The sequence below is a fragment of the Staurois parvus genome, unplaced genomic scaffold (genome assembly GCF_062004578.1).
Source record: "Staurois parvus isolate SC_StPar_1 unplaced genomic scaffold, SC_StPar_1.0 ptg001014l, whole genome shotgun sequence".
Taxonomy (NCBI): domain Eukaryota; kingdom Metazoa; phylum Chordata; class Amphibia; order Anura; family Ranidae; genus Staurois; species Staurois parvus.
Window position 1 is genome coordinate 1,435,001 of NW_028318810.1, and position 15,249 is coordinate 1,450,249.

At 44.0% G+C, this 15,249-nt stretch overlaps 1 protein-coding gene across 1 annotated transcript in view; it reads left to right on the top strand.

The window, feature by feature from the left end:
• ZGLP1 (zinc finger GATA like protein 1) overlaps positions 1-15,249 on the top strand; it is a 49,165-nt gene that overhangs the window by 15,966 nt on the left and 17,950 nt on the right. Inside the window, exons 2-4 of the mRNA XM_089657645.1 lie at positions 3,222-3,980; positions 10,223-10,320; positions 14,872-14,965. Of these exons, the coding sequence (XP_089513771.1) occupies positions 3,222-3,980; positions 10,223-10,320; positions 14,872-14,965 (951 nt within the window). The remainder of the gene's footprint in view (positions 1-3,221; positions 3,981-10,222; positions 10,321-14,871; positions 14,966-15,249) is intronic.

Consider the following 15,249-nt stretch of genomic DNA (forward strand, 5'->3'; position numbering starts at 1 on the left):
ATTGTTGTCAGTGGGAGGAATAGTACCCCATCATTGGTATCAGTGGGAGGAATAGTGCCCCAACATTGGTGTCAGTAGAAGAAATAGTGCCCCATTGTTGATGTCAGTGGCAGGAACTATGCCCCACTGTTCCTGACAGTGGGGAAGCAATGCCCCAAGGGCCAGATAAAAGCAAGCAAAGGGCCACATCCAGCCTTCAGGCTGCAGTATGGAGACCGCTGCTCTACGCCATTACAGGGCATAGTTAAAGTGGTTTGTAAACACGAAGTCTCCATTCACATCTGGGTGTTTTTGTATCTCAAGCAGAATTGCTGCAATTCCCAACTCCCAACATTTTCTGCAAAACTGACAAATTGCCCCTCGCTTGATCAGTTGCCATTCATTTTCAACGGCACCTAAACGCGGGTGTCATTCTGTGCGATTTTTGGGTGACAAGCTTCATGCAATGTGGTTTGCCACAATTGCAGAGCGATTTATTGCGTGACAATTGTGGCAGAATTGCTTCCACGTTTAGATGCCATTGAAGATGAATGGCACCTGAACAAGTGAGAGGTGATACATCCGTTTTGGGATTGCGGCGATTCTGCTTGTGATACAAAACACCTAGATGTGATTGGAGGCTAAAGGTTTTTTTTACCTTGCACTGCCTGTCCCCATCCCCCACCCTAACACTTACCTTTATCAATTCAGTGCTGTGCCCAGGCTGCAAGTCTTCTCTCTCCTCCTCCTAGTCTCACAGGCTTTTCTGGTTACTCCTGCTGCTGTCAATCAAATCCAGTGTGGCAGGAGGTGGGGCTGAGCCGTGCGGTGTGTCTATGGACACAAACAGCCCAGATCGGGAGAGCCCATATGTCTGCCTGCATAGCGAGCAGCTTACCATGAAGGCAGACACAGAAGAGGAGGAACCCAGAGCACCAGCAGGGGACCACACAAGAGGAGGTTCAGAGCCCCCCCGTTGACATTGTCATTGACACCCTTTAGAAATCCGTTGGGTTGCTGCATTGAAAGTGCCAATGCCGGCACCCAATTCATGTACCTGCCCATTTTTAGGGCTTATAGGGGATATATACCACTGTTTACCAATGTCGTTTTTTTTTCATACAAATCTTATTTATTTATTTTTATAAATTATATTTATTGATTTTAAACAGTTATACAGCAATACAGTGCAGCAGCACTCAAAAGAACAATAAAATGTAAAAAATGTGAGGAATCAGTGTGCTTCAATGACAAATGTTTTTTTTAACATGAGAATTGGGGGTGCAGTCAATGTAAGTAATACAGTGGTGTGATAAGAACAAAAGGCAATTTCAAGAACTGATGGTCAGTAAAAATGGATGCTGCACTTTGAGCACACCAAACTCAAAAGAAAGGCCCCATCAACATAACATACAATGAAAAACCCAAATAAATCAAAACATTATGATATTTACTGTAATTTCAGAAAAAAAAGTGACCATTTAGGGTATAATTTACTAAAATGAATCAGCTTTCAACTTCAGCTTATTCAGGTAAAGCTGAACTCTGGAAAACTAGAAAGTCCTCCATTGCTGCCTCAATGCAGGGGTTAAATGCTCATTTAGTCCAGAGGATTGGAAAGCAGTTTATCTGATCCTCTGCTTTCCTGGCAAATGGCACTCCCCTCCAATCCAGCAGTGCACTGTCCCTCAGTGCCCTCACAACTATGGAAGGGCTATGATCCCTGCATCAGTCTTGATGATGCCACAGGATCTTAGACTGCCAGAGTGTAGGGAAGACGTGCAGAGGCGTAACTAGAACCTTCGGGGCTCCAGTGTGAGAAACCATGAAGGGCTCCCCTGGCCCAGGTCCCTTTACTCCTGTCGCAGGGACCTTTATTACGGTCCCACAGTGGGATTCTTTCACATGTTCTGCAGTGGGCCCCCTTTCTACCATCTTGAGGCTCCTAAAGTGGTGGAAGGCCAGGGCCTGGTCGCAAGTGCGACCTTTGTGACCCTGGTAGTTCTGCTACTGGTCAATAGATTTTTTTTTTAATTTTTGTTACTTCATTTATTTACCATTTTATTTTATCACTTTTTCAAAATTTTAGGAGCCTTGTTGGGGGGGGGGGGGAGGTTGGAGATATCAGGAGTCTAAACAGACATATGATGTTTCACCTTTGAGAAAGAGAAAGGAGATTGAGGACATAGCCCTCAATCTCCATCTCTGCAGCCTCTGCTGCACAGAATGAATGGACAGGGATATCCCTGTACAGAGCTTCCCATTCATTCACACACTGAAGCATAGTAAACACAGTTTGCTATGCTTTAGTTGTGAATGGATATAGTCAGTGATCAATGCGGATCACTTACTTTGTCTATTCAGACAAGGAAGGGCCCAGTAAATGACAGTCACCAACCCCTGCCCCACTCTCCATCCTGACACATCCCCTGCAGCAGCTGAAGGAGAGGGGAGGGGGGAACCTGGCAGAGCTGCAGGGGACAAGGGAGGGGCTAGTAGATCACACAGTGTCCTGGAGACAGCAGAACATTGATAGGAGTCATGGTGGGGGCAGTATTTAGAGGAACCAATCCCCTTCATTTTCCTCCTGCAGCTGCTGAAAGGCTGCAGGAGGAACATAGAGGGGATCTGTTCCTTTATATGCCGACCCCACCGACCTTCCCCTCCCCCCATATATCCAGGTGTACATGGAAGCTGCACTGACCACCTGGAGCATGGGGCAAGTCACAATTGTGACCCCTGCAACCTCTTATGCTACACCCCTGGAGAGGAGGTGGCAGGAACCAGTCTAGAAGCACAGAGGGGCCTGTGAGAGCAGAGGATTGAAGTAAAATTGCTGTACCCAGTTCCCTAGGCTTTAAATAGCAAGCTGTGTATTATCAGGGGTGTTCATGTGGACGTAGATAATGGAATATTTTTTTTCCTTAAAGCTTTTATTGAATGCATTACAAGGTATCATTGGAAGGTTCTTTATCCTTATGCAAAGAATGCATTAAGGTAAAAATTATTTTGCCTTTAGAAACACTTTAAGCTTTGAAAATTAAAGTTAGAGGCTAGCATGCTGCAGTTTGTCTGCTCCACTTTGTGTAAATTCCCCTCCAAGAGTATCTTTGCAAATATTCAATAAGTTTCCAATTATGTTGTGTTCGGCTGTGTGACTGAGGTTCAGCAACATTTAGATTGACTGCCCAGTGATCCCTTGATTTAAACTTAGTCACTTTATTTTGCTTTTCTCTTTAAAGGTTCTCTGAAGGGAAGGCTGAGAAGTGGTGTCATTCACAGGGCCAATCCAATAATTTGCAACATTCCGAGCACAGAATGTCATGTATGGTACAGGTTTCAGAACAGACTGTTTTGAGTCTATTGGAAGAAAGTGTAAAAAATATTCCATTTGAAAATGAGGAGTACCATGCTCAGAATGGCCGTATTATGATCAATGACTTTAACCGGACCTCTGTTCTAAGGAATTCCTACAGAAGGTCCCAAAGCCCTTCTAGCAAAGCTATGGAGATTCTGAATCGTATTAATTTGGAATGCAACCAATTAACTAAACTAGGACTAAAAGAAGACAGCAAATTTCTTGTACAGTCAAAGGTTCAGAACGATTGCAGGGGACATCTTGAGGTTAACAATCATATTCTTAAGTTGGATAGATCTTGCTTACCATCCACTGAGGAACAAGATATTGAGAAGCCAGTGGATCCAGAATGGGTAAACACTAATACAAATAGCGAACCTTTGTGTAAAGAATGCCACTTTAGTACCTTATGCAAAGTACAGAATGTGAAGAAGACTGGAGATCAATCTCAAGGAAGCTCAATAATCGATGGATCATCAGATAACATGAGGTGTTTCCAGAGGACTCCCAGGAAGCAGAAGACCCCAATGAGAAGTATGGAAAAGACAGACCCCAACTTCCAGGGTATTGAGTTTCAGATGCACCTCTGCTTTGAGAAAGAAAAATGTGATGATTATCGGCTGATTGTTACTTCATTTTACAGGTACACAACACAAATGTGGAACATTAGGGGTTCACTAGGGAATTGTATAAGCTGTGGCATGATCCACCAAAGAATGAGTTATGGTGCTAAGGGCCCACTGTATGAACATGAGAGAAGAAATGTCTGCTTTGCTTCATCTATTAAGATGCTTCCTGTTAGGTTTGATTCCTGTTATTTAAAAAATGACAGTCGTGACATCACAGACATATCCTTTTCTTGTCTTTCAACCAAGCAAATTGTGGTAAATATTAGAATTTGGGGTTCCATGTTAAACCCCCCCCCCCAAAAAAAACAGGGTGTTGTATGGGTCCTCCCAGGGTGCAGCGAGCCTGGACCCAGTTGCTCTGGATCAGCATCATGAATTGCCAAGGGATAGACAGGCCAGCTGCCAGTAGCATAGCGTAGCATAACAAGCAATGATGCTCTGGGGCCAGGATGCACAGCATTATACAATTATATAGTGATAACTAGTACACCCTAACCATGGCAACAGATGACTCTGATCTTGGGCAGGCAGCATTTAGGAGAACATGGAAGTTCACCTCCTCAAATGTCCTCCATCTCCTGCCATTGGCTGCACTGCTGGAGCCAAAAGGACTCTGATGTGAAGGGGGAACTTTTTAATTGCGGCAAAGGGGACTATGTGATGGAGGGACTGTGTGATGGAGGGGCTCTGTGATGGGGGGATTGTGTGATTGAGGAGCTCTGTGATGGGAGGACTCTAATGTGATGTGGAACTCATGTATAGGGGACCTCTAATGTAGAGGGATGACTCAGAAGTGATGAGGACTCTCATGTATAGGGGGCCTCTGGTGTATAGAGATGCATATTGATGGGGGGGCCTCTGACACATCCTAAAAGCAAGGACATCCTAAAAGCAAGGAAACACTGCTCCAGCAAGTTCAGGACATGTGTCAGGCAAAATATGTGTGTGACCTTTCCCTGCCGAAGAACAGCCAGCAGGTTTGTGCCATTGTCATGCACAACCTAACTTTGTACAAGATGGTATAGGGACACCCACCCTTCAGCCTGCCCTTGAAGAGCTGCTTGAATTTGTGTTCTAGTGTGTCTTCTGTCCCAGGCCCTGGGAAATTTGGGGGGGAGCACTGGTGGCTCTGAGGAGTCACCAGATAAAGCCATTGAGAATAAGGGGGGAGTGATTGCATAGTAATCATCACCAATCTGTATGACACAGGGAAGCACCAACACCTTTAGTGGTGTGCCCCATTTTGTATTCTTCCCAGCTGACAGCAAATTTACCCAGTGGGCTATGAAGAAGATGTAACATTACTACCCATGCTGGCTGGATCATGTGTCTGTAGTCATGTGGACCCTGCTGCTAACCGTGTGATAGAGTGACACAGAGACCGTAATTTCCACATGCTGTTGGGAGACCTTCCAGGCAAATAAATCTGTCTCCACCAGATGCAATAAGAGCATCTATAAGGCCAACAGTTTTGCCAATCTGGCATTGAGGTGCTGTTGATGGTGATTAAAGAACTATTTTTTTTCTTCCACTCCAGCAGCCGCAAAACAGACATTGTAAGACCTTGTGAAGGATGCTGCTGGAGATAGGGTGGTAGGGTTAGGAGACTTATGGTGAGATTTAAGCAAATGTTCTTTTTCCTGAGGCTGCAGTTGTTGCAGATGGAGAATTTTGTGTGGGAATATGCCTCTTACATTGGTTGTGGTAAGTGGGAAGAATGTTCCCCTTATAGAGGTGGACAGACTGACTTCCTTGCACTTATGCTGCTGGCTCTGCCGAGTGGTGTTGGACCTGAAACCATGTCAGCACCATCAGACAGAAGGTCAGTTTGTAAGCAGGTGCTCACAAGTGGTGTTGCTATTAGACAGGGATTCTTGGCTGCCCAGGTGAGAAGGGGTAACTTGGGTTCTGCATTCTTCCTAGGCTTTTATAGGCTCTGCCCTCTACACTGTGCTGCACATAAAAGGTGGGTAGTGTCTGCTCAGGGGTCTATCCACTGTGGCTGCATGGGAAGAAGATCAAGAGCCCCACCCACCCTGTGTGTCATATATAATGGAGGAAGGCTGGGTACCAGGAGCAAGGCTCTCTGGGTTTCTAGGCTTCTGAAGATGCTGTGCTATGGAAGGGGACTGCTGTGCCCTGTAGTCTGCACAAAATCACTGGCCTCCCGGAGAACTTCCACACTATGGACTTTCCCCAGCTAATGGACTCTCACCCTCCTAAAGCTATGCCTGGGCAGCCATAGATTGGGAAAGTGAGTTAGGAATGGGATGCACTGGACCGTGTTTTGATTTTTGAGCTGTAATGCTGCAGAAAACATTCAGTAAAGTTTGAGCCTGGTCTGAAGTTACTTTTAAAGGTGTGCATGAAGGAAATGGCATATAAATGAACTTGAGTCAGTAAAAGCACATGTGGGGTATGAAGCAAGTCCAATACAAGGGATTAACTCAGCATCAGGAGGGAAGGAAGTAAGCAGTTGCCATGGGTAACTAAGGACTGGTGTAAAGTGAATAGCAGCCTGTTATAAACCATGGTACATGGGCAAGGTGAGGTGTCCTCCGGTACAGAGGGGGTCAGTGCTCTGACTCCCTCCCATGGCAAATGGAACCAAATCTGCCTTACAGAGACACCAGCCTCACCACCTGGTACAGGAGAGAAGAAGGAGTTAACTGAGTGCATGCATGAGGTTTGGGCAGGTGGGACCCCATTCTGTCATTGGGAGTGAGGTGGCCAGAGGTACACTGGCTGAGTGGAGTGGGCATAGGCTCACCAGTATCCTTCCTAAATGCTACAGTTCACAGTCAGGTTGTATGCAGTGACACGGGACAGCATGTTTTACTGGGATTCAATACATACATTCATTGCACTCAGTGCATGGCTCATTTGGGGAGCCACCTTAAGATTGATTTGATATGAATGGGGGCCCATCTAGTCCTGGGGCATTGATGAGTGTGTGGACAGAAGGGTGACCCCGCCCACTGCCTGGCGTATACCAAAAACTCCTGTGGGCATACAGTTTTATGTATTCAGCAAGTATGTAGCACCTGCCCAGCCCACAAGCTGTTGCTTCCTCTCTCCTGTCTCATAGAGCAATCCCTAGATATAGCAGCTGTGAAAATTCTGTGTAGAAATACTCTTTAGATATGTTCAAATTAGCTTTGTTCCATTAGCTGAAATACGTTTTCTGTTTGACCTCCTACCAGTTCTAGCCATTGGGAAAAGTATGCTGAGAAACTCACCTTAGTATTCAAAGTCTGATTTCTAGTCTGAGGTTTCACAACTGCTATCTAGGTATTTTTAGAAAGTGGTGACAGGAGAGAGGGAGCAGTAAAGAAATTGCAACAGACTGTGCAGGTACTGCTAAATGGGATGGCATGTGCAAATGTAGTGGGGGAGATTTACTAAAACTGGTGCATTCAGAATCTGGTGCAGCTCTGCATATGAACCAATCAGCTTCCAGTTTGTATTGCCAAAGCTTAATTGAAAAATCTGAAGTTAGAAACTGATTGGCTACCATACACAGCTGCACCAGATTCTGAGTGCTTCAGTTTTAGTAAATCTCCCCCAATGCCTCTAAAAATTAATCAGAAGTGTCAACTTCCATAATTCTGTCCTCACAAACACCTTTTTACAAGAAATCTTATTCATGTTTCTTCAAATACAGATGATGATGATGACGATGAGAATATGGACCAGGAAGAAATAGAAAAAAATTCCCAATAAAAATGGCATTTGAAATAATGGCAAGGCACATTATTTGAACACATTGGGTTTTAACGTGCATTAACACGATGCAAAGTTGTAAATCCACTCTTTTATGTATCAGATGTTATTTGAGCATCTAGAGGTATGACAGTGATTGTTATGCTCTGGGACATTTCTGCAATTACACCCCTCCCCATACTTGACAGCATATTCTCCCCAGTCCCCAGGACACTGTCACCCCTGCGCATGGACTGCACTTAACAAGTCCACCTTCCATGTGGTCCCATCCAGGTTGTACTTACTTTCCGGGTGATCCTATCCTCAGTTTTCCAGGAATTGCCCACTTGTGTGTGAAATTCCCTCAGTTAATGCCCATTTTTTTGAGTTACTATGCATGATCAGTAACTCAAATATACTCAAATATGGGCGAGGTTGTGTTGCAAAATTTGGGACAGTTGGCAATTACAACATTTAGGCAGATTTATTTTGAACTGATGTACATTATATCTGTTAACAAACTGCACAATTTATCTATGAAAAGGTGATTTGTAGTGCTAAACCCATTTCTAAATTCTTGTATTTATACATTTCAAAAGCCAGTATAAAGGGAATGTAGTGGTAAAAAAAGGCACTGGAGGGTTTTGCCTACATACCTTTTACTAGTAGGTGTCCCTCTTTCTCATCTCAAAATAAATGACAAATGAAGAGGGACTTTGGGGTCAATTCACTAAGAGGTAAATACCGCAGGAATTTTGGAGTTCAAATAACTCATGAGGTATTTATCTCAAAAGTAGTCCTTTCACTTAAAAAAATCTGCATTTACAGAATGCGTTAAATATTTAATGTTTTGCAATATTTATCGCTTAAATTTTGCATTGTTTTTGGCATTGTTTTGTGCCGTTTCTTTTTTTTTTTTTTTTTTTGCAGGCTAACAGTGTATTAGAAGGCACACAATAATATTTTGCAACTATGAAAACATTGTGCTTTCATTCACAAAAACGATCTGCCTTCCAATTTATTTACACGCTTGTGCTCAGAATAGAACATTTTCACATTGATAAATTGTATATGTTTCACATTCTGGTCAGTGCAGAGTTACTCTAATTGTTAATTTGTACATTTCTAAAATACTGCCAGCAAACACCAAGAGATAAATAACAAAAGTGTGTTTTTCAGTAATTTATTATTTATTTATTTATTTATTACAGGTACTTATATAGCACTGTCAATTTACGCAGCACTTTACATATATATTGTACATTCACATCAGTCCCTAACCCTCAAGAGGTGTACAATCTAAGGTCCCTAATTTACATTCATACATACACATACTAGGGACAATTTAGACAGGATCCAGTTAACCTACCAGCATGTCTTTGGAGTAGTCTGACTTTAATGATCTATCTCATGCTTTTTGCGGTATTTATCTCACTATTTTAACAAATTTGCAGTATTTACCTCACATTCTATATTTTTACTTTGATGAATTGACTCTCTTATTTTCTAAAGTGATATTTCCAAAAAATGACTCATGTGACCCAGTGGTGTATTTAGGTTTCGTGCTGCCCTAGGCAACACAAAAATTGCCCTCCCATGGAGAGACCCTGACGACGACCAGCACCCCCCCCCCCATGACATTGACCAACAACACCCCAGCCCCCACCCTCACTCCCACCCAAGAGAGCCTTCCACTCCCACCTTCCCCAATACACTGGTAACCCCCCCCCCCCCAACCTGCGAGACTGTGAGAGAAAAGACACTCACCTTCTCAGCTCCAGACATCCCCAGGAACAAGAGTCAAGCTCTACATACATACATCAAGCAGCCCGCAGCATCTCTCAGATCCCACCTGGTTCCCATGCTGCATGTGTCCCTTCTTCCATCCCTTCTTTTGGGGGGCATCATTGCTCCCCTGAAAAATGCTTCTGCCACCTGAAAGATGCTGTTGCCCCCCCCCGAAAGATGCTGCCCTAGGCAAATTCTTTGTTTGCCTTGTGGTAAATATGCCCCTGATGGGACCTTCATATGGCATGCGGTAACTGACCCAAACGTCCCAAAAAAGAGACAGTCCCTCCAAATCAGGGACACTTGGGAGCTATGCACTGGATAATGCTTGCTAAAAAAGAGCATTAGTTTACCTCCAGCCCTGTTCATAGTTGTGTTCAAGGTCAACATTTTCAAGGAAATGCTTTGAATGTGAAGCTCATTTTTGTTTTGTGTTTCAGAAAAGGGACACTCTGGTGAAATTTTAGTGCACAATTTGAGCTATGTTGTACTGTATTTTTATTTACTTCAAAGGGATACCTAATCATTTCAACTATTCCACAGCATGCACAATTCTCCACCCAAAATGAAAGCAATGGAGATGTTGGTTTATTACAGCTGAAATATTATCAGCTAAAAGAAAAAAAAATAAACAGAAAATTAGTGAAATGGACATACAGCAAAGTTATACAATTAGGAAGTGTGGGAAAACCCTTGGTTACTTGACATGTACGGGAGTGCCAACATTGCATGCATTCTAAGAGCTAATGTATTGATTTCTCTACAGCAGGGGAAGAAACTGGACAAAGCGCACGAAATCCAGACTCCGGAGTAAATCAAATTCACTGTCCAGCGGTTCAGATGATGATCAGATACAGACAGCAAGTATGTGATCCAACTCCGATATATTGTATCTATTTTACTGTTTAGGACCTGTTTCAGTAAGGCATTTTTAACGTTCTGATGAAGAGAGCCTGTATAAATGTTAAATCCCTTTCTTTGTTTCTGTGAAGCCCTAGGAATCCTGATCTTAAGTAGTGATGGGCCAAACACCCCAATGTTCGGTTCAAACCTAATGAAAGTTCAACAAAGAACTTCAAACCCAGGGGGCAATTCACTAAGTGGTATCTTACCACATCCCAGTGTGCAGTAAACTGCACAGCAAAAAAAACTGGCTTTCACAAAAAATTACTGTACTAAAATACAGCATGAGTTATTGTATTAAGTCTTGTGGTATTTTAGTAGTGAAAACCATGCAGTAATGAACCTGCTGTCAGTGGGGTTCCCTGCTGACAGCTGAGTAAAAAAAAAAAGAATTGCCTTAAAAAAAAATGGCTTGGGGTCCCCAAAAATCCATACCAAGCTCTTTGGGTCTGGTATGGGTTTTGAGGGGAACCCCCACACCAAAATGAAAAAAAAAATGGCATGGGGTCCCCCCCCAAAATCCATACCAGAACCCAGGAACGGACTGACCATTTGGAAACTCGGGCACTGCCCGAGGACAGAGAGTCAGTAGGGGGCCCCATCAGAAGCCCCTGGTACCTTTTTCATAGGCTTTTTTGAGTTTGGGCAAGGACACAGGGGCCCCATGATACCCTATTGCCCGGGGGCCCCATGAGTTGTCAGTCTGCCCCTGCCGGAACCTTATCCGAGCAAGCATCCCAGCAAATCCGGAAATGGTGGGGACGAGCGAGCGCTCCCCCCCCCCCCCGAACCATACCAAGCTACATGCCCTCAACATGGGGGGGTGCTATGAGGTGGGGGCTCCCCCCCAAATCACCTTGTCCCCATGTTGATGGGCACAAGGGCCTTTGGGTCTGTGGACAGGGGGCTTATCAGAATCTGGAAGCCCCCTGTAACAAGGAAGCCCCAGATCCCACCCCCCCATGTGAATGAATATGGGGTACATGGTACTGCTTCTCATTTACAAAAAAAAAGAGTGTAGTGTAAAAAATAACAGTATACAGTCCTTTATTAAAACAACAAAAATAAAATATAAAATGTTCCCCGAAGTAGATTCAACATCAATCATGATGCCCGCCGCCACTGCCAACCCAAAAAGAGGAAAAACAAAAAAGGCTCAGTTTTTGACACTGGTTCCCACCATCTGACTGCTCCACCGGTCTGACACTTCTTAAATATCTAAGGGGCGGGGACATCCGGTAACGTCGCAGGGTGACCCCCGCTCCCTTGTGACGCCATCGACCAGGGCATGCTGGTTGTGCTGTGATTGGCCAAAGCTGTGGTTAGGTGCATTTCTTTGGCCAATCACAATGCACTATCAGAGTGCAGTGCATTGTGGGGCGCGGTGGGGGAACAGCCCGCCAAACATCCTTACTTTTCGTGTGTTCGGCGAACACATAAATGGCCGATGTTTGAGTCGAACATTGAGCCCATCACTAATCTTAAGTTGTATACACGGCCTCCATGTCTGCTAAAGTCTTCACTAAAGCTGACCATACACTGATCAAAATTTGACACTTGCGCTGTCCCAAATGTCCCATTTGTGTGGATGGAGAAATCTGTCTGAACAAAAATAAACTGTGTATGACCAGCTAAAGTGTGAGATCACCTTTTCAGAAAACATGAAAAGGTGAACTAACACCCTACATCCTCTCCACCCCCCAGTCCCTGCTGTACTTACCTCCATGGTTGATGAGCTGTCAATGCCCACACAGCTGGTGTAGTAGTCTGGACATTTCAAAACCCCCCTGCTCTTCTTCCCCTTCTTTCTGTAGAGCTTCCGGTAACTCTCACCACTCAAAATTGCTCTGATCCATCCCGGAAGCCCTACAGAAAAAAAGGGAAAGAAGAGCTGGGATTTAAAATCCCTGGATTGCTAGGACTGTGTGGGCACTGACAGCTTTTCACCTGCAGAGGGGTGGGGGGATTGGGGAGGGTGTAGGGTGTCAGTTCACCTTTTTTCATTTTTTTGTGAAAAGGTGAACTGACCCTTTAAGTCCCATTCTCTGCTAGCACAATTGACTGGTCCACTTTACTCTGCAGTTTGGATGTCGATCTTTAATGAAAGGTCTGGCTGTGGTTTAAAAAAAAATTTGGCAAACTTCAGTAGGCATTTAACAAATTTCAGGACTGCTCTTAAAGCTTGTAAATGCCTGTCTTTTATAAGGGAAGGTTTATAAATGTCCCAGTAAACTGGGCTTAATGGAAGGAGGTATCTAAACACTGATTATAATCACCATGTGATAATGATCACACTGCATCGTATAATGATGCCGAATACATATACACAAAAAATGATCACACTGTACAATGATACTGAGTACAGGGGCAGACTGACCATTTGGAAACTCGGGCGGCACTGCCCTTGGGCACGGGGTCAGTAGGGGGCCCCATGAGATGCCCCTGGTACCTTTTTTATAGGCTTTTTTGAGTTTGGGCAAGGACACAGGGGCCCCATGATCCCCTATTGCCCAGGGGCCTCATGGGTTGTCAGTCCGACCCTGATTGAGTACCTATATGCCAATTATGATCGCAACATCCTGTTGCTAATGCTGGGCACTCAGGGTCACATGTTCACATTTTTTGTGGGCTGCCCCAGGTCTCACATTTTTTTTTGCTTTGTGTGGCACTGCAGTGGCTATAGAATTAGCATGGCAGCACCACTTCTGCTTGTCAATGGCAGTTCAGAGTAGAGAGAGGTCGCCCTTCACTCCTCCTCAGCTCTGGTCACATGGTAAAGCTGGGGGGAGGACTTCCCCTCAGTCTTCCACTCTTGAAGTCTTTTTTAATGCTTTTTTTTTTTTTTTTCTTTTTTTTCTTTTTTTTTTCAATTGTCTTCTTTGTTATTTTTCTGGAGGTATATTTTTTATTTTTATTTTTTTGTAAAGCTGCCCTTTATTTATTCCCCTTACTGCCGTAGCTGCCATAAAATTGTGGCAATCTGCCTTATTATAAATGTTAGGCAGGAATAAAGTAAGAGGCAGAAGTTCTGCATAGGGAAGTAAAGGGGTGAGCGAGTTCTCCAAGACAGGACAGTGGTGGGGCAGAGGCCACTCATGTCTACGTTTTTGGTTTCAAGGTGTTTGTGCTATAAAGCCTCAACATGCATAAGAGGTAGTTTAGTGGCTGACAAAGCCTTCTTCCTCCTCCTAAGTGTACAGCAGCCAGTTGTCTTTAGCTGCTGGTAACACACTCTCTTCCTCCTCCTCCTCCCTGCATCCTGCAATAGCCCAGCAAACCTGCAATGAGGAGTTGGTGGAATTATTTAATCCGTCAAATTGGTGCCACCAATTGGAGAGGAGGAAATTTCTGAGGGAGATGCACAAGCAGGGGTGGACTGACCATTTGGAAACTCGGGCACTGCCCGAGGGCCCGTGGTCAGTAAGGGGCCCCATGAGATGCCCCTGGTACCTTTCATAGGCTTTTTTGGATGTGGTTTGACTGTGGGCGAGGACAAAGGGGCCCCATGATCCCCTATTGCCCGGGGGCCCCATGAGTTGTCAGTCCGCCCCTGGGCACAAGAGCAAGAAAGGATTATGTCCAGGGGTGGGGGTCACTTGCAGAGGAATGGCGGCAGCTGCTGCCCTAAATTGTCTAGTGGATTTTCTCACAGGTATAGGCAGGGCCGGGACAATGGGTGTGCAGAAGGGGTGACTGTGCTGGCCGATAATGATCACACCGCACCGTATAATGACACCGAGTATATATACACCGATAATGATCACACCGCTCCGTATAATGACACCGAGTATATATACACCGATAATGATCACACTGCACCGTATAATGACACCGAGTATATATACACCGATAATGATCACACCGCACTGTATAATGACACCGAGTATATATACACCGATAATGATCACACCGCTCCGTATAATGACACCGAGTACATATACGCCGATAATGATCACACCGCTCCGTATAATGACACCGAGTATATATACACCGATAATGATCACACCGCTCCGTATAATGACACCGAGTACATATACGCCGATAATGATCACATTGCACCGTATAATGACACCGAGTATATATACACCGATAATGATCACACCGCTCCGTATAATGACACCGAGTATATATACACCGATAATGATCACACCGCTCCGTATAATGACACCGAGTATATATACACCGATAATGATCACACCGCACCGTATAATGACACAGAGTATATATACATCGATAATGATCACACCGCGCCGTATAATGACACCGAGTATATATACACCGATAATGATCACACCGCGCCGTATAATGACACCGAGTATATATACACCGATAATGATCACACCGCACCGTATAATGACACCGAGTATATATACACCGATAATGATCACACCGTATAATAACACCAAGTATATATACACCGATAATGATCACACTTTACCATATAATGATACAATCTATACAATGATAAAAATCATACTACACTGTATAATGATAGTGAATTCCCTTATTTAGGAGTTAAGCGATGTGCTTCTTGTAAGACGCAGAAGACTCCTCTGTGGCGGGATGCAGAGGATGGGACCCCGTTATGTAACGCCTGTGGGATCAGGTAATAAGTGCTTCAGATCAAATTTATGAGTGAAAATAAAATATTAAAACACACAATCTTCAGTTTTTATGCATTATACAAATGTACGCTGTTCTTCTGTTGGAAATGTTACAGTACAATGAACATGCTGGAATTTTTTCAGGATAATCTGGCTATGAAGTTTATATTGAACTAAAGGAGGACTCCATTATAAACTAAAGGAAAACCTTTCTATGGTTTCATATGGCAGAACTAATATAATCTCTAGATATAATGTAACAATGTTGTCATCAAATATAAAGCTG